The sequence below is a fragment of the Canis lupus genome, chromosome 6, assembly GCF_003254725.2.
Source record: "Canis lupus dingo isolate Sandy chromosome 6, ASM325472v2, whole genome shotgun sequence".
Taxonomy (NCBI): Eukaryota; Metazoa; Chordata; class Mammalia; order Carnivora; family Canidae; genus Canis; species Canis lupus.
This window is the reverse complement of record NC_064248.1, coordinates 71,843,506-71,862,247: the sequence shown is the minus strand read 5'-3', so window position 1 is coordinate 71,862,247 and position 18,742 is coordinate 71,843,506. Positions and strand designations below refer to the sequence as shown.

Below are 18,742 nucleotides of genomic sequence, written 5' to 3'. Positions count from 1 at the left end.
AAAGAAAAGGGAAAGTTTCTAAGAAGAAAAGCAGAATATACAAATAAGTATTTAAATTACAACCTGAAAATTGAAGAGGCTCCACTTGGCCCTTTTGTGAGTCAATTGGTAAATAAAAATACCTGTAAAGTGTAATATATGATAGTAATTTCTACTATCAAAATAAGGAACTCTGATCCATTTTCTATGCTTATAAAACAACTACTTGGGAAGTGGGAAGCACTTTTTGGTGCTTATTCTTCAGTCAGTAAAAGGTACCTAGTTACCAGACCATATTTGAACATCATTCCTTCAATCATAATAACAATACTGACATATATGTCAGTTATACAAATCTAAGTATAATACAGTTTGCTTCCTTAAAAAGCTTAAAGATTATAAAGATATCCTTTCTGTGATAACACTTTTTTCTATTTAACAATTTCACTAGTAGTTTTGTTATTGTTTTTGAGGAAAAATATAAAAACTATGTATTTCATCAAAAAACCTTATGACAACAGATTTTATGCCCTGCAAAAATATTATTATATAATAATATTATATAATATTAATATAATAATTAATAATTAATATTATTAATAATTAATATAATTATATAATATATAATATAATATTATATTATATATTATATCATATTATATATAATCCTAATCACAGTTCCTTACAGATGCTGGAGTTTGCTAAAGGTTAATATAAAATAAGCAATTGTTGAATTGAATTATTTAAAATTTCTGTCATATAATTGGGTCCTAATTGTTAATGTTTAAATTCCCTTGTAACTGTTGGTGTGTGTGTGTGTGTGTGTGTTTAATTTTTACTAGAAATACAGTCCGATTCAATTATCTGGATGCCTATCATATACTAAGCATAGTGCCAAGTACTTTAGGCTGTGACTTTATGGGGCTTCATGTAGTAAAAAGAATGTAAAATTGCTTTACCAACTTTCTCAGGTTCTGGAGAAGGAAAGCATGGATAAAATGATCTGATAGATATATGTTCCAGCCTAAATGTTAATACAAGAGTATTTGTCTTAGCCATATGGCAGTCATATTTTTACATTACAATATGTTATATTCCCATAAGATTACTAAGAGATACTCTCTCCATAATCTCTCCAAAAGTCATAAAAATCAGTAAATGCATTCTACTCATATGACATTATTCAGATAATTCCAACGTGCATTGCTCTCAATGGTTAAATATTTCCTTGAATTTTAAAACAAACTAAATAAAGCTTACCATTCGATAATGACTCTGTGTGGTTTCATTAAGACTTACATTTTGACAGTTTCTCAGAAGGCCAACACTTCATAATTAACGAATGTTCATCCAAAAGATTGACCTTCTGAATGACTGGATAAGTGCAAATTTAGGAGGAAAAAGTTTGCTTTGAACCATTTATTGAAGCCTAAGGGCCGTTATCTTTTAGAATGAAAGTAAGTTCTGGAACCATGCCTAAGAAACTGGCTCTATATGTTAACATTTGAGAGTTTCTATTACAATAAAAATGCATGCTGTCTACTTTATTCTATGCTATATTTAAAATAAGAGAAACTGTAAAAAGCTTCATATACTTGATCGTTTGTGACCTTCTATAAAGGTTCCTAAGATTGAACTCCCAGGCATGTGAAGTTGAAGATACCAAGTGCTTTATATAAATGACTCTGATATTCATGTCCAAGCTGAATCTACAGAGCTACTACTGAGAGAATGTTTCCTCTTGTCTGAGCTTGAGTCATTTAGTTCATTTACTTAAAGGTTAGTGTTAATGAGATGAAGGTCACACAAGGGCCTGATGGATAATATTTGAAGTCAAAGGGATCTAGCTTTGAATTCCAGTTCTACCTTTACTAGCTATAGGACCTCAAAAAGTTATCTAGACTTCCTGAGGCTCAGTTTCTTCACCTTTAAAATGGAAGAGTAGCACCAATCTTTCTGTGTTTTGGGGTGAAACAGGACACTCAGTTACCATTTATGCAAGGTCTGAGACATAAAATGCCCTCAATAAATGTTAACGGTATTTTTAAATTTTTATTAGGAAAACAGCTCACTGTATACATTATTTATTCTATGGATTGTTAATTAGCAATACCCAAATATCAGCAAAAGTATTGTTCTGGAAGTGTACAGAAGCCCCCCCCATATATATATTTACACACATATATGTGTAAATATATACATATTTGTATTTATATTTATATAAAATACATTTAATATATTTTTCTATGTATTTTATATATATATATATTTTTTTTAAGATTTATTTATTTATTTGTGAGAAAGGGACAGAGCACGCACAGAGGGGAGAGGCAGAAGGAGAAGGAGAGAGACGCTCTCAAGGAGACTCCCTGACTGTGGATCCCCACCTAGGGTTTGCTTGATCTCAGAACCCTGAGATCATGACCTGAGCTGAAATCAAGAGTCAAACGCTTAACAGATTGAGCCACCCAGACGCCCCAACCTCTGTTTATATTTTTGAAACTGCCAGAAATTTTAGATATCCTAACAAGACTTCCTTATCTTTTTCAATCACTAGATTTTACTCCTGAAGCTAATATTACACTGTTATGTTAACTAATTTGAATTTCAAGAAATTCTTGGGGAAAAATTTTTAAAAATTAAAAATAATTTTAAAAAACTTAAAAAAATCTAACGTGTATCTTTGACAGAAAGAACATATCCAGCTGCTTTTGATCAACCTGATGAAAATTCACATTCCTTTGATCTTATAAATGACCTTTTTGGGTAGCTAGAAAATGTAATTGAGCAAAGGAGTAGCTATGCCCAAATTAATTGAAAAGTCTATAATATTAAACTCAGTCATTCTGCTATCTCTAGCATTAAGTCACTGATTGTATTTTATCTTCTGATTTTTGTTCAGTATTAATCATCAAAACCATCAAAAACATAACCTTGACTATTTTTCTCTGTTGTATGTAGAGTTTCTTTGGTAAGAATTTCAAATATCCTGGAACTATAGATGTTGCTTTGTGAGTAGGAGTTTTTTCTCAAAACCACCAAAACTCAGCTTTATTTTCGTTCCAATATCAAAAGTGTCTTTAGCTTTAACTCAGAACTATATTCACAAGCTCTAAACAGCCCCCTATTTTACTTCTGCCCATGGATAATGCAAATATTTATTTAGAACAGTGATTTCATTGGGAAGACAGTAAAGAAAAAAATATGAGTCAAATGACTTTATCCAAAATACTAAAATTTGGTATTTCTTACCAATTTTTGTTTCAAAATGGAAGACATTTTCCTGGTAATACAAATCGTGCTAAAAATTATGAAACAGAAAAATGTGAAGTTCCCTTGAAATCTCACGTTATAAAGCTATTTACTATTTTTTTTAATTTTTTAAATTTTTTACTTATTTATGATAGTCACAGAGAGAGAGAGAGACAGAGACAGAGACAGAGACACAGGCAGAGGGAGAAGCAGGCTCCATGCACCGGGAGCCCGACGTGGGATTCGATCCCGGGTCTCCAGGATCACGCCCCGGGCCAAAGGCAGGCGCTAAACCGCTGCGCCACCCAGGGTTCCCAAGCTATTTACTATTAATGTTTTAGTATATTTCATTCTATCCTTTAAGTCATAACTATACATAATATGTATGTAAGAATACATGTGATTATTTAACTTAAAGGTATTTAATGGACTCCTTTCCAAGTTAATACAAAAGTGATAGTTTTGAGAACTTATTTAATATTATTTCCACAAAGAACATTCCATTTTTTTCTTTACTAGTATAATGTTTCAATAAACATTTGTACTTAAGAAAAAAGAAGCCCATGTTCTTTTTGTCTGACAACCAGTTCTAATGCTGATTGAATAAATTGAGAATAAGCATGTGAAACAACACAGTTTTAGCTCATACATACTCAATAAATTGTGTGTTGATGCATGAATAAATGGATGATTGAATGAATAAACTACTTAAAACCATGGAGCACTCAGAAACAAAGCTTGAGGCAAGAGATTAAAGATTCACTTCTGTGCTGACATGGACTTGCTCCAGGACTTTGAGACATTTCCTCTCATTTTCAATTTCTTTGTCTTTAATGGGGGTTTGATATGTCATGTCTGTCCATGATCCCTCTCCAGTTCTGAAGGGCTATGATTCAAACAGGAAAGGAAACTTGACTGAGGAGGCAGTTTTTTATTGGAATAGAAGAGGTGTTGGAATGTAAGTCCTTTGAGCTTTTCAATCCCATCTTCTTGTTTTCTCTCCAAGCCTAACAGACTTTTGAAAATTTTCCTAAATGTATATTATTTGAGCACATGAAGAATAGACAGCACGTTAAAATCCACAATAAAAATGACCATATCTGAAGGAAATGTTTCCAATCAATTTTCCAGAGAAGTGAGACGTAGAAATAGGTAATTGGGAGGAGAAGAGATTTGAAGGTTAGCAGATTTGTGACCAATCTATAATTTTCAATGAAGACAGTTGGCCAACAACTCCTTGTGTCTTTCATTTGCTCGTTCATTCACTCATCCATTCATTCATTCCAAATGATTCTGGAATGAATACTATTTGCATAGCAACAGGCCAGGGCAGGATCATAAAGATGAACCTGATGTACTTTATCCTTCAAGGATTGTGCTCTAGTAGGGATGAAAAGGCATGTATATAATTCCTTAAATGTTCTATATGGCGTGAAAGAAAGTTGTATGAGATTTAGGAGAAAGACAATTTCAGTAAGTGGGTTGGCCATATAGGGAGGAAAATCAAAGAAATCTTGGAGGAGAAGGTATTCAGCTTGGGTGTAAATATCTGTAGATTGGGAAGAACATAATTCTTGGCTGAGGAAATGATGTGAACAAAGACTCAAATGAGCAGGAAATGGAGTGCAGTTTTACCACATAATGGAGTTTACGAAAGAGAATAACGGAAAATGCATTAAAAAAGGATGCCATCAACCAAGAAGACATTGGAAAGCCACACCAAGGGGTTCAGTCTTCATTTTCAAGACAAAACAAGCCATTACAGGTTTCAGAGAGGGAGACAGAAGAAAACTTTTGTTTCAGGATGGTGACTTCTGAAGTAGCACTGTGCATGGCGGGAGTAAAATGAATTTTGATGGGCAGATGCCCTAAGTCAAGGTCTTCACTGAGCTCTCTCCGTCTTTCCAGGCTGCTGATGTCCTGCTGCAACACGGAGCTAATGTCAATGTTCAGGATGCAGTTTTTTTCACTCCGCTGCACATTGCAGCATACTATGGACATGAACAGGTAAGCCTGATGGTAGGATCTCCAAAAGCTGGGGGACAATTCCAGGCTTGCTGAGCTCTCTGTCCTAGCCTCAAAGACAGAATATTTAAGATACCCTTTGAATTATTTTTGCCATATTCTCATCAGCTCCACCCTTGAGGAATTTATAATTCATAGAAGTACTACATCTGCCAACTTACCCATTTTTACTATCTTAGGACCCAAGAGAGGCAATAGAGTCACTGTACAATCCCAGGAATATGTCAGTCTGAATTTTAAAAATTCCCAACTTTTTAACCATGTATAGGTTTCATCTCCCCGATTTTCAGTTTCTTCATCTGCAAAATAGAGAAAATAGTACCTACCTCATAGGGTTGCTAATATGATGAGATATTAATCTAAAAGTGTTTGGCAAATGCTGGATAATATCACTACAATGATGCTGGCACAGTAACAATAAAACGAATTATAACCGCCATCCCAGCAGATGAAACAATGTCTTTCAGAAACTTGGTTTCTTCTTTTTTTACTGTCTTAGGATGTGATAGGATGAAGGTATGTTCATGTTTTATTTTTCGGAACCTGCGTATGTCCTAAAAGAGACTTTGCTGATGTGATCAAGTGAAGGATCTCGAGTTGGAGAGATTATCCTAGAATTATCCGGGGGGACCTGAAGTAATCACAGGGGTCCTTACAATAGGGAGCAGGAAACCGACGTGACAGGAGAGGCAAGAAGTTAAAGTGATAGGAGAAGGGGTCATAAGCTAAGGAATGCAGGCAACCTATGGAAGCTGAAAAAGCAAGGAAATAAAAGCCTGCAGGGGGAATGCAACCTGCCAACACCTTGATTTTAGATTCCTGACCTCCAGAACTTGAAGAGAATAGTCTGTGCGGTTTTAATCCAATAATCTTGTGGCAATTTGCAACCGTGGGAAACTAATACATGGAATAGCCCAGATAATTAAAAAAAAAAAAAAACCAAAAAACATTATACATGTTTTAAATATAATTTGCTTTGAATAAATAAGTATATAATGGGTCATTATTTATAAAATTTGGCATTCTGTAATAAGGTAATAATATACAGAGAATGTTTTAAAATCTACAGTGTGCCTTCACTCAATGAATAGTTTCATTTGACCTTCACGACAACCTGAGGAACTTGCCAAGAATTACCATATAAGCGATCTCATACTGTATCCACTTTGCGTGGATTTTTTTTCCTTTTTTGTAATTTTGCCCCAATCCAAAAATTAACTGTTGTCTGGCCTCTTGTTGTATGATCTACACGAGCTCTCTCAGGTCAGGTAACATGCCAGAGTCTCGTAGCTGGTGAGAAGAGCCGAAGTATGTATTCAGGTCTGTCAAATCCCAAAGCCCGAAGTTCTTCTGTTGTACCTCAGAGCCTCTTCTTCTATCAGAGACACAAATTAGAAAGTCCAGGAAATGTGCCCAAGCAGTGGGGCTCCATTATTCAAGGCCAGGGGCTCTCACTCCAAAGTCCATTGACTTTTAAAATTTGTAACAACTTTATTATTGAGATTTACCTCGTCAATGTAAATCATACAACTCAGTGGTTTTTAGTATATTCGGAGCTTTGCAAACGTCACCACAATTAATTGAAGGAAGTCCTTACCCCCAAGAGTAACCCCGCATACATTAGCACTTCAGACTTCTCTCCAAACCTCTCCCTTCCAGCCTGAGGAGAATACTAATATACCTTCTGTTTCTACAGATTCACCTTTTCTGGAGACTCCCTACAAATGGAGTCATACAACATATGGTTTTTTATGACTGATTCCTTTCACTTAGCACAGGGTTTTTAAGATTCATCAACTCTATAGCATGTATCAGCACCTCCTTGCCTCTTAGTGTGGAATACCACTTTGTTGTATGGATATGTTGGATTTTTTTATTCATTCATCAGTTAATGGACGCTGGATTTTTATCCCCCACTCTTTGGCTGTTATGAAAAATGCTGCTTTGAATATTCACTTTTTTAAAAAATTCAAGTATAATTAACATACAGAGTTATATTACTTTCAGGTGTACAATGATTCAACAATTCTATACATTACTCACTGCTCATCAAGAGAAATGTACTCTTAATCCTCTCATCTATTTCACTGATTCCCCACTTCCATTTCATGTACAAGTTTTGACGTAGACATCTGTTTGTATTTCTCTTGGGTACATCTCAGGGTGGAATTGGTGGTTCATGCGGTAACACTACGTTTAACAATTTATGGGATTGTCAAACTTTTCCAAAGAGGTAGATGCCTAATGAGTTAAAAGCCACACTGTCTATAGAAAAGAAAGCCTATATGACATACCTTCCAGGACACAGTAAGTCTATTGATTTTTAACCTTAAAGTATTGAAAGATAAAATTTTTATGTGCTACTTTCAAACATTGCCATTGAGTTAGCCTTAAGAAGCTAAATAGAACCAAATAAAACAGAAGTACACATGTAATTGGATAATCAAAGCTTAACTGTTCTTTTGACATCCCATTTTCACTCTCCCTTACTTTATATCTCTAGATCTCTAGTCTTAATCATGGAGTAAAAATACACCTTTTTGCCTTTGCAGAGGTCAGACCACTGTACTGCCTGAGGATTCCAAGTTAAAAATCAAACTTACTTGTGTCTCTGTGCTCTTCTAGTCATTGTGCCTTTATTTCTTTGCTATCTGGCATATGCTTGGACACTCTCAAACCCGTGAAGCGTGACCTATAGCTAGGAAAGATTTCTCATTTCATTTGATGTGCTGCTCAGAGTGCACTGGAGTGTACTGGAGAGCTAGACACTGAAAATGCTTCAGAAAGTACAGAGTCTAAAAGCCCAGATGATGAAAAAATTCCATACTTTTCTGACTTTAGGCAGAGGCAGGATGCACACAATGCATGTTATTTGTAGAGTCATCCTCTTTGGTGATTAACCTCCTCACCCACAGAAACATAAAGAGCTTCTATGCAAGTTGGGTGGATAGCTAAATTTGTTTACTTTCCCTGAATATATAGTCACAGTCTTAGAAAATTATGCTAAAATGTGGATGGCCTTTTTATGATAAGGGACTCACTTTCTGCGTGCAAAGACAGCACATAAGTAATTTATGGATGCTATTGTCATTTGCTAAAATATGCTGACAGGAGAATGGTACATTCGATATATAAATGTGCCTAATGTTCCATGTTCTTTGCCATTTGTTTATTTACTTATTTTTAAGTGGAAGAGTAGATGTTTTGGACCAAGAGCAATATTTCCTAGCTATACAATAATAGTGCTTAATAGACAATCGATTTCAAAGATAGTTTAAAGCTGTCCATTTTAAAATCACATAATCAGAATTTATGGAGTCTTTGTAAGTGGAAATATCTGCTTAGGAACACACAGTTCTTGAGACTGACTTTTACTGCTCCAATTTCTTCTGAATTAAGTATTGGTCTGCCCATTAGCCCACAAATGGATAAAATACACATGTTCCACATGGTGCTACCACTTCTGCTAACATTTATTGAGTTGCAGGCACTTTTCTAAGTGCTTTACATGTGATAACTTATTTAATCCTGTAGCAACTCTATGAAGTGGAACTATTGTGATTCTCATCTTAATAATGGAGAAACTGAAGTTTCAAAAGGTCAAATAATTTATTAAAGGTGGTAAAGCCTAACTTCAGAACCCTTGTTCTTTACTCACTATACTCACTAGGAAGTTTCCCCCACATGCCACACTACTAATTTTTTTTTTTTGCCTAGAATTTCTATCAAATACGTACCATATTCTTGAGAGGTTTCTGCCCAAGACATGTTTATTTGCTGCCGTGTAGAAAGTCAAACTATTTTTAGCATTTGAATTCACTTTTATGCTAACACCTCAGTGGTCAGGTGAGTTGAGATTTCCACCCATAACTGTTACTTTAATGGCATAGATTCCTTCTAACTTACCTCTTGGGATCATTGTAATGACTTCTGAAATGCCCAGAGGAGACAATGTCAGAGTTAGAGAAATTATTTGGAACGTTCACAACTGGGTAGGTAAATAACTTAAAGAAATCCTATAAATTACCTGAAACAATCCCTGGAAGACTCCTAAGTTGTTTAATACTTCATTCTCTCTCTCCCTTTGGATGTGGATCTCAGCTAATTAAGGAAAATGCTGACAGCTAGTGCAGCTATCAGCATTTACTCACAAATCCAGAAAAGAACCCAGAACTCTAGTAGCAAGATGATCACCAGTGACCTATGCATGGTGTTGCCGTGAAAATTGAGAATCAAGTAAACACTGCTGGCTCTGGCCAGAAGACGACTTTGGAAAGGACATTAGGGAGGATAATTTATGTACAATGAAGAACCAACCCTGAAATTGCTCTAGTTTTAGACTTCTGGTTAGGTGATATAATAATAAATTCCTTACTGTTTAGGCCAATCAAGTTAGGATTTTCTGTTATTTTCAGGTAAAAATAATTTAAGAAGAGGCTTTAATTATATGTCTTCTTCCATACTTTTGAAAGCTTTGCATTATTGTTTGACTTTTGATACTAATTTCAAATGAATGGATTCTTTAGGTAACCCGCCTTCTTTTGAAATTTGGTGCTGATGTAAATGTAAGCGGTGAGGTTGGAGATAGGCCTCTCCACCTAGCATCTGCAAAAGGATTCTTTAATATTGCAAAACTCTTGATGGAAGACGGCAGCAAAGCAGATGGTAAGATTATATGTTTAGAAGGCATTTGCTATTTTTTACTTTATGTGTATTTTTTTACTTGCACTTTCCTTATTTATTAGAGAAAAAATTTGAGGCTGCTTAATTACATATGCAAATTTGTTCCACAAACAATAATTTATTATTTTTAATGTAATAATTAAATCTATATGTTAATCTTTTTGTATACATTTTCATTCAACTCCTAATATATTAGATGCTTCAATAAAACTAAAGAGTTTTCCTGGATAAATTATTCTCATTTTGTTATTTTTCACTAATCTTTTTTTTTAATTGAGGTAAAATTTGCATATAGTAAAATTCTCAGAATTAAGTAAATGTTGACCTAAGTGAATATTTACTCTCCATGCAAAATGACCCAGGTCAAGATGTAGAATATATTCATAGGGAAAGTAGAACTCTTCTCAGTAAATAGCTTTAACCACAAAAGGTAATTAATACTCTGGCTCCTATTGCCATAGGTTTAGTTTTTCTGTTCTTGAACTTCCTACAATTTGGGACTGCCTTCTTTTGATTGACAGTATGATATTAACTTCTATACATGTTGCATGGATCGTAGTTTGCTCTTTTTTATTGCTGAAGTTGTATGAGTATTCCACAATTTGCTTATCCATCGTCCTCCTCAGGGATGCTTGAATGTTTCTAGAGTTTGGCTTTTATGAATGTAGATGCCAGAAACATTCTTATTCAATTCTTTTTTTGTGAACATGTATATTTATCTCCCTTGGGTTATATATATACGTGTGTGTGTGTGTGTGTGTGTGTGTGTGTGTGTGTACGGAATTGCTATGTATGCATATGTTTAACTTTTTAGGAAATCAGAAACAGTTTCCCTAAGTGTACAATTTTAACTCCACAACAATATTGAGAGTGTCAGTGGCTGTCCGTATCCTCCTCAATATTTGATATTACTATTATTTTTAGTGGAAACAGCATTATGGTGTGATCAGGCTGGAAGAAATAAGCTTCAGAACATACAGAACGTTTTAGGTTATGGTTAAGAGGATAGAATTTCCCACAACTTTTAATTTTCTTAATTAAATTATAAATTATAAATTATAAAATGAGTTTTAGAAAATTGATTAAAAGTAGAGTGTCGAGGGCAGCCCAGGTGGCTCAATGGTTTAGCGCCGCCTTCAGCCCAGAGTGTGATCCTGGAGTCCCAGGATCAAGTCCCATGTCTGGCTCCCTGCATGGAGCCTGCTTCTGCCTCTGCCTGTGTCTCTATCTCTACCTCTCACTCTCCCTGTGTCTCTCATGAGTAAATAAATAAAATATTTTTTTTAAAAAAGTAGAGTGTTGTAAAAAGTTCTTTTTCTTTTTCTCTTCCTTACAAACTTTATTTTTTGACACAAATTCACTCAGAGTTACATCTTGTCATTAAATTCTCTCAGGCATATCCAACATTCTTCCATTGACCCCCAAGAGACCTAATTAAAAGCCCAGCTGTAAGAGCTGCTGGCCTTTGCAGCAGAAACCATGCACATTTACAAAAGGACAAGGTTGTCAGAGCTCTCGAACTGCCAGTGCCTTGGTCCAAAATTGAGATCAATATTCAGTTAATAAAGCTAATCAATGTTTTTACCCGCACATAAGGAAAACATAAAGGCTTCCAGAGAGAAGTATGGGAAGAGGCTAGGTCCGTTCCCAGTTTCTCTGCTGGAAAGAGGGCCATTTTATTTTGTGAAATATGACACATAGCTGGTGTCATTTTCTATGAGCCAGGATGCAATAACTGAGGGATTTTTCTATAGGATTATCATAAATAACCTGTGTTGTCCGGATGCAGCAATGCTGTTCCTTAGACCTTTTTTAAGCAGTCTCTTTGATTCTGTTGGTTTAGCATAGGCGGAGGTACACCTGTATGAACCACTGAACACATAATTGTGTTTTTGAAACTGTCTCACTCTTCCAAAGGGTCAGGAACAGCTCACTTTTTGCTTTTATTATCAATGCCAACCTCAGCTTTTTATTCCTGTGTGCAACTCCAAAGCTCGGTGGTGTCAAAATGAGTATCATTGATCAGCACGTCTCCGGGATCAAAGTTCTCTTCTACAAAAGGCATTGAAATGTATATTGCACCCATATTCCCCCTACATGCCAGCATCATATGATATAAATTTTGGAACTTTCTGATTCACACAAGCACTATATGCTTCCTACTCAATCATTTAAAGTATCAAGAGACAACATGACCCAGATTTTTATGTATTTTAATTTCCTTCTAATACACATTTGATATTTAAGTCCCTTTTGTACTTTAACTAGTCACAAAAAATAAACTAGAAGGTCTGTGGTGCTACTGGACACTGCACTGGTTTTAGTATCAGCTAGTTCATTTATTCCAAAGTGTAGCTAAGCCTCCAGATAATTTATTTTAGATCTGGCCCTTGGCTGTGGTAAGTGGACATAAGAGCAAGAGTAAATTAATGACCCCAAAAGGGGCACGTTTCAAAATCTGGTATTTACAGTATGTTTCCATGGCAACAGAATGTCACAAATGAAAATAAATTCAGCTTACAAAATTAGCCAAAATGTAATTCTGAAAGCAGCCTCTTCAGTTGGGCATGTTTGGGAGGCTGACCTATTCAGTCACATATGTTTCAAGTCTCTAGTCTTCTTTGTACCACTTAAGAAAATGAAAAAGGAGAAATGTAATACTTATTGAATGAGATTGAAAAGGTCAAAATATTACTGGACTCCATAAGAAGAAAGTAGTGATTGAGCCTTCACAACATATCATTTTAATAAGTTAAAAATGGAAAATTTTAAACCCAGAATTTATTAATTTTTTGTCATCTGACTATTAAATGCCACAGTTCCTTTCACATGGAACTGGATATTATATAGAGTCACAAAAAATTTCTAAGGCTTGGCCAGTAAAAGGAAGGATTTTATTTCTAAAACTGTATCTCGTCAGAGCTATTACACAGATTTGTTATTGAACGTGTATTTAAGACCCACTTGGGAGTTGTTTTAGAGAGCTAATGGGAAGTGCTTACATTGCTGGATTACTATGGGAATTTTTACTTTATCTTTAAGATCAATAAGCAGAGATAAGCAAGAAAGAGCATCCATCCATCCACCCAGTCTCCCAATCTTTCTTTCAAAATACGTTACTGAACACATGCACTCTTCAAAGTAGAGGACTAGGCACTAAATACTTTCCTAATAATGATTTACATCTATTTCTTTGCTTGAAATTCTTTGCTTAACTCTCAATAAAATGTGAAATTAGAGCAAATAGAATACCATTCATACATTCAATTTCCCTCATATAAGATATAATAATATACACCTTTTTTTTTTTTTTTTTTTGGTCACCACAAACTGATCCAAGACAAAGCAAAGTAGATCACAATTGCTGAAGCAGAAACATAGACGTGTATCTATAAACCCTATGTCTGATCCAGATCTCTCCTGGCTTGACCCTTCAGTTGGTATTTATATCTTCTTTGCTGAAAAGAACATCTAGGCCACTGCACATAATTCACCAAGTAGATAATCTACTTTGAAGTTTACTGACTCAACTAGAGAAGAATAATGTTGGGTGGGGTTGGGAATGGCCAAAGGCAAACTATGAATTAATGGAAGATTGTGCCGTATGCTGCTTTACAATGTCCCTTCTGGACCTCAGGGCCTCTTATGTGACCTCCAGTAGCCCTGGACTCCCTACCGTTCTAAAGCATTGACTTACGGTATTGACTTTCCTTGGCTTCCAACAGAATGTGAACAAAGGAGAGGTATCATAAAAAGAAAGATAATCAAAATAACCAGGGACATTCTTCTGAAGTAAGGATGTCCTTCTGAGCCACTCATTAATAAAAAAAGATTCAAAGATTTATTTTTCAATAACGGCCTTGGGAGGAGAAGTTCAGTGACTTTGTTAAAGATTTCCCTTTGGCTTAAGATCTTGCAGGACAATAACATTAAGAATCATTGTCTACAAATATAGCAGCCACAGACCTGTGTTCATTAAATTTTAAATGATGATTGTAACAACAGTAGTAATAAGCTACTTGCACACTTTAAAAATTATTATCTTCCCTTTTTCTTCCAATCTATCCTTTATTTTTTTTCTTCAATCCTTCTGATTCTACAGATAATTTTTATTATAGATGCATAAAAGAATAATAATACATGGGTTTCCTAAAGACTGTATTTTCTATTTTGAATAAAACACCTTGTACAGATTAACAAAGTAATCACATACAATAAATGGTTATAGAGCAGATGATTCGATTATTTTAGTTTTAAAAGTTGTGCTGAAGCGGATCCAGAATTTAGCTGGTGCTCAGTTATTATTTCTTCAGGCCTGAAATTATTGAATATTCAACTAGATTTCAGGTTATTTAAGGCTATAGATTGTATATATTGGTAACGTATTGGCCTTAGCACTTAGCAGATTTCTAGGAGGGAAATTTATGACAAAGGAGAATACATACTTTCATTGAAGGTCTAATATGTGGCAGGCATCATGCTAGATACTTTCTGGCAATGATCTTCTTTAATCTTTTCAGCATCCCTGCAACAATACTACTATTATATCCATCGTTATTGATAATAAATCAGTATCTCCAACACTCAGCATGGTGCTCGGCGCACAGTGATCCTTTTATACTTGTTGAGGAATGAGTATGTATCAATCAAGAGTTCTTATTTGCAAGCGTTGGAAAGTAACTCTTGCTAATTTAAGCATAAAAGGGATATATTAAGGAATATCAGTTAGAGCACAGAATCTTCCCCAGGACGGGTTAGAGGGCCATGTTTGGAACTACGACAGTGAGGAACAGCGTCCACAACCACAGCCCAAGAGTAGTCATTTGAAGACACGTTGCCACTGCTAGGTAACTTGTGCTTCTGGCACCCACAGTGTAGGGCACTGAGTCCGACTGGAATCACTACCACCGGAAACTGGGTGGAGCTACTCTACTATTGCTACATTGCCAAGATAGATCAGGTTCTGCTTTTTTGTGTCATCAGCTCTGATGTCAGAGTCTGACATAATGTGTTGATTGGAGCAGCCCATAGATAAGTGTCCAAACCAGGGCACTGCTGAGAGTGAAAGGGCCACTATTAAAAACTATGCTAGAATAAAGCCTAAACCAGGACATATGGCCACTCTCTGCTAATCCTGTGCCCTCCCTGCAAAGGAGGCTTGGAAAACATATTTTTAGCTCCTATAATTAAACATGGTCTTGGCCTCTAGTCAGGGAATTTTCCAAATGTCCAAAGGGTGATGAGGTCGGCTGGGCCAAAGAGAGGACAGATGCCCACTACTGAGTGAACAACTGGATTTCAATAACTGTCTAAGGAAATATAATGAATGAGGTAGGCCTCACTCTAATGCCTGTCTTTGCGTTGCACCACACTGTGTGTATGATAGTATGATAATTCTCAGTTAAGGGTACATGAGACCTTCCTACAGAGTGTTGTAAACACACACAGTGCTAGGCCCTACCCTAACCTATTGAACCCAAATCTCTGGCAATGGTGCTTTAGCCAGGATTTTGGTAAAATCTTTAGCATCTTACAAAAAGGGGGAAAAAATCAATTTGGAAGGAGATACTTGTGGAAATAAGACCATGAGGATCTTTTGGATGCTTATTAGTTCCCTGAACTATTCCATTGTGCAAGGTAGATTTGATTAGATGCATTCCATAGAATTTATGGAAGCTAGAAGAAAGCCTGTTTAATGTGGTAATGGGCAATAGAACAGAATTATAACTTTTTAAATTGGTTGCACTTAATTTCCTTTATTATTATCATTAATTGGCAATTTCCAGGAGTCTCTCAGGCACTTAGAAAAGTTCCTGACACCACACATGAGAAGGCTGAGACGCAGAGGATTCCAGATAACATACTTTTCCTTTCTTGTTGACAGTGAATGCTCAGGACAATGAAGACCACGTCCCCCTCCATTTCTGCTCCCGCTTTGGACACCATGACATAGTGAAGTACCTGCTCCAGAGCGATAGTGAAGTTCAGCCACATGTTGTTAATATCTACGGAGATACCCCCTTGCACCTGTGAGTAGTACGTAGCATTCCATGTGTCCTCCAGCTATGCTCCATGCACCTTCTTACTATCATCAAAATGTTTTCTTTAACTCTAGGGCGTGCTACAATGGCAAATTTGAAGTCGCCAAGGAAATCATCCAAATATCAGGAATAGAAAGTATGACTAAAGAAAACATCTTCAGTGAAACGGCTTTTCACAGGTAAAAGAATGTTTACATTGGACAGCCACTAAGGGTGGCCGACACCCTTCGGCACCTGCAGTTGTCTACCTACAGCAAGCGCGGATAGTGGCAGATGTTGCGATCAGAGAGCAAGAGCAGAGGGTGGGCAGAGGACAAGGAGCCCAAGCTAGACACACAGAAGAAAAGGTAGAGGCAGATGCTGCAGTCAGTACAACAGATGGGGCCGGAGCCAGATGCTGCATTCCTGGCAGCGGCCACAAAGACAGGGGCTGATGTTGCCAAGGCAACAGGCATATCAACATCTGTAAGCATATTGCTTCTATTCCACTTCACTCTGCAGAAAGCTGCCAAAAGGGGCAGGGCCCATAATCCTCCTCCGACAAGAATCTCATTACCAGAATTCATCAGCATCAAACGTGACACTTTTTTCCTCACCACTTAAACCTTATGTGCAAATGTATCTACCTATCTGAGACACCCATCTGTCAGCCTGCAAAAGCCTAGTCAGGGTGGCCGCGCTGGTACCTAAGAAGGCATTAACTCCTTTCTAGGAATGCATGAGAATCCTTTACCGTGTGCTCTAGAAGAGGAGGGGAAAGGTGGCTAAAAATTCAGAGCCATGGCTTCCCAAAATATCCCAAAGAAAGCCAAATGTTTTATAAAATTTGAAACCCTCGTATTTAAGGATGAGTTACTCTTTTGTTATAGAAATAAAAGCACAGTACTTTCCACTTACTCAGCCTCGAGTATAAGATCATTTACCTACACACTACAGGTTTCTTGGCTGGTTTCCTAACCTCTAAAAAATGTATCTGAGACTAATATGTAATTTACATAGTGTTTGTATTTCACTGGTGATTGATAGAAATGAGGAGACTTTTTTTTTTTCCATACTGAATTAGTATTGAGCTTGAGCTTCCTGATAAGGCATCAATCTGTCCGATATTGCTTGGATGCTCAGATTTTTCCTATCAAACCAAGAGATCAGCCAAAAGGGAGTTGAAGGAAGCTACCATTTGTGGATTAGTGAATATATGCTAGATGATTTGCATCCATCATCCCATTTAATCCTTATAACCATTTTACAAATGAAGTAGGATTTATTATTCCTCTTTTACAGATGAGAAAATTGAGGCTCAGAGAACCTATATGACTTGGCGAAGAGTCTTAGGATAAGAAAGCCATGGATTAAATGCCTACCTGATTCCAAATTCTGTGCTTTTTATATATCATTACGTTCCAGTACTAAAATATTTCGTCTGTGTTCTACACGTGCTGTAACAGAACAGATGTAAGAACTCTTTAGATCATACTTTCAGTCAAAATGGATCAGTGGAATTTCTCCCCGAAGGGATAATTGGCAGAACCGATATGTATGGTTACTGGTGCCCTCGTTCCCCATTAGGTCATGCTTGTTAAGGCTGATACCTCAGGCTAGTTTTCAAGTCATTTCGCTACTCTATGTACATAAATTGGAGCCAACTATAATCAAAGGATGATTGTCACCTCCAAAAAAGCCTATGTGACAAGTTTAGTGAAGTGAGTTAAAAGTACGTATCCGATTGCTTTATTTTTTGTAAGCCTGTGGCCACTAGGAATAACATATTATTTTTTGTGTGAATTTATTTTTTATTGGTGTTCAATTTGCCAACATATAGAGTAACACCCAGTGCTCATCCCATCAAGTGTCCCCCTCAGTGCCCGTCACCCAGTCACCCCCACCCCCCACCCAGAATAACATATTAATATTTTTTTCTTTTTTATATTAATATTTTTATTCTATTCATCTTAAGCATGTATTTATAAAAGAAACCCTCCTTTTACATGAGGAGTTCACTCTGGTTCTGAAATTTTTCTGTGTAAAAATCACAATGCCTTGCACTCAATAGGAAGCACTCAGTACATTTCGGTTATTGTTTTCACAGGTATATACACATGTACACACATATGTACACCTGTGTATGTATATATTCAGAACTCATCAATTCCCGTAAATGGTTACTTCGAAAAGAATCAATGAGGCAGTTCAGATAATGGAACATTATGAGTGTGGTTTTATGGGTCCTACTTCCAACGCAAATAATTGATGGTGATATGATCTATTGCACTGAGCGGTGGCTTTCTATTCACTCAATTATTCAAGAATGACTTATTAAGGATCTACCTTGTGTTGGCACTGGTAGGAACATTAAGATGACTCCACTCCTTCCCTCCTTAAAGGAGCTCTGCTGTAAGGTCTCAAGGTAATCAGAGGTGTATCTATTACCATAACACAATAGGATAAATGTCGTGTAAGACTGAACTGACAAGGAAAGGGTAGAGATATCAACAAACTCAATCTCTGGTTTATAAGATGTCATAGATGGACCAGCAGTTCAGGTGGGTGAATAATGTATTTCTTTAAGGAAAATAATGACATTTCATGAAAGAAAAAGTATTGGGCAAGGTCATCCCAGGAAGTGGAAATACTAAGGCCTAGTAAACTGCCTCTCCTAGAACCAAGTTTGGAAAGAAAAACACTGTTTTTCTGTGTGGCTTTACAACATTCAATATTTCACTTCTGAAATAGATGACACCAGTCATGGGAATTTTTCCCACACC

The 18,742-nt window shown here is 36.3% G+C and overlaps 1 protein-coding gene across 10 annotated transcripts in view; it reads left to right on the top strand.

Annotated features, from left to right (window-relative positions):
- TNNI3K (TNNI3 interacting kinase) overlaps nucleotides 1-18,742 on the top strand; it is a 284,880-nt gene that overhangs the window by 83,305 nt on the left and 182,833 nt on the right. For all 10 annotated transcript variants that reach the window (XM_049111790.1, XM_025417974.3, XM_049111789.1 and 7 more), the window contains 4 exons: nucleotides 5,140-5,238; nucleotides 9,783-9,921; nucleotides 15,824-15,968; nucleotides 16,055-16,159. In XM_049111790.1, coding sequence (XP_048967747.1) covers nucleotides 5,140-5,238; nucleotides 9,783-9,921; nucleotides 15,824-15,968; nucleotides 16,055-16,159 — 488 coding nt within the window. The remainder of the gene's footprint in view (nucleotides 1-5,139; nucleotides 5,239-9,782; nucleotides 9,922-15,823; nucleotides 15,969-16,054; nucleotides 16,160-18,742) is intronic.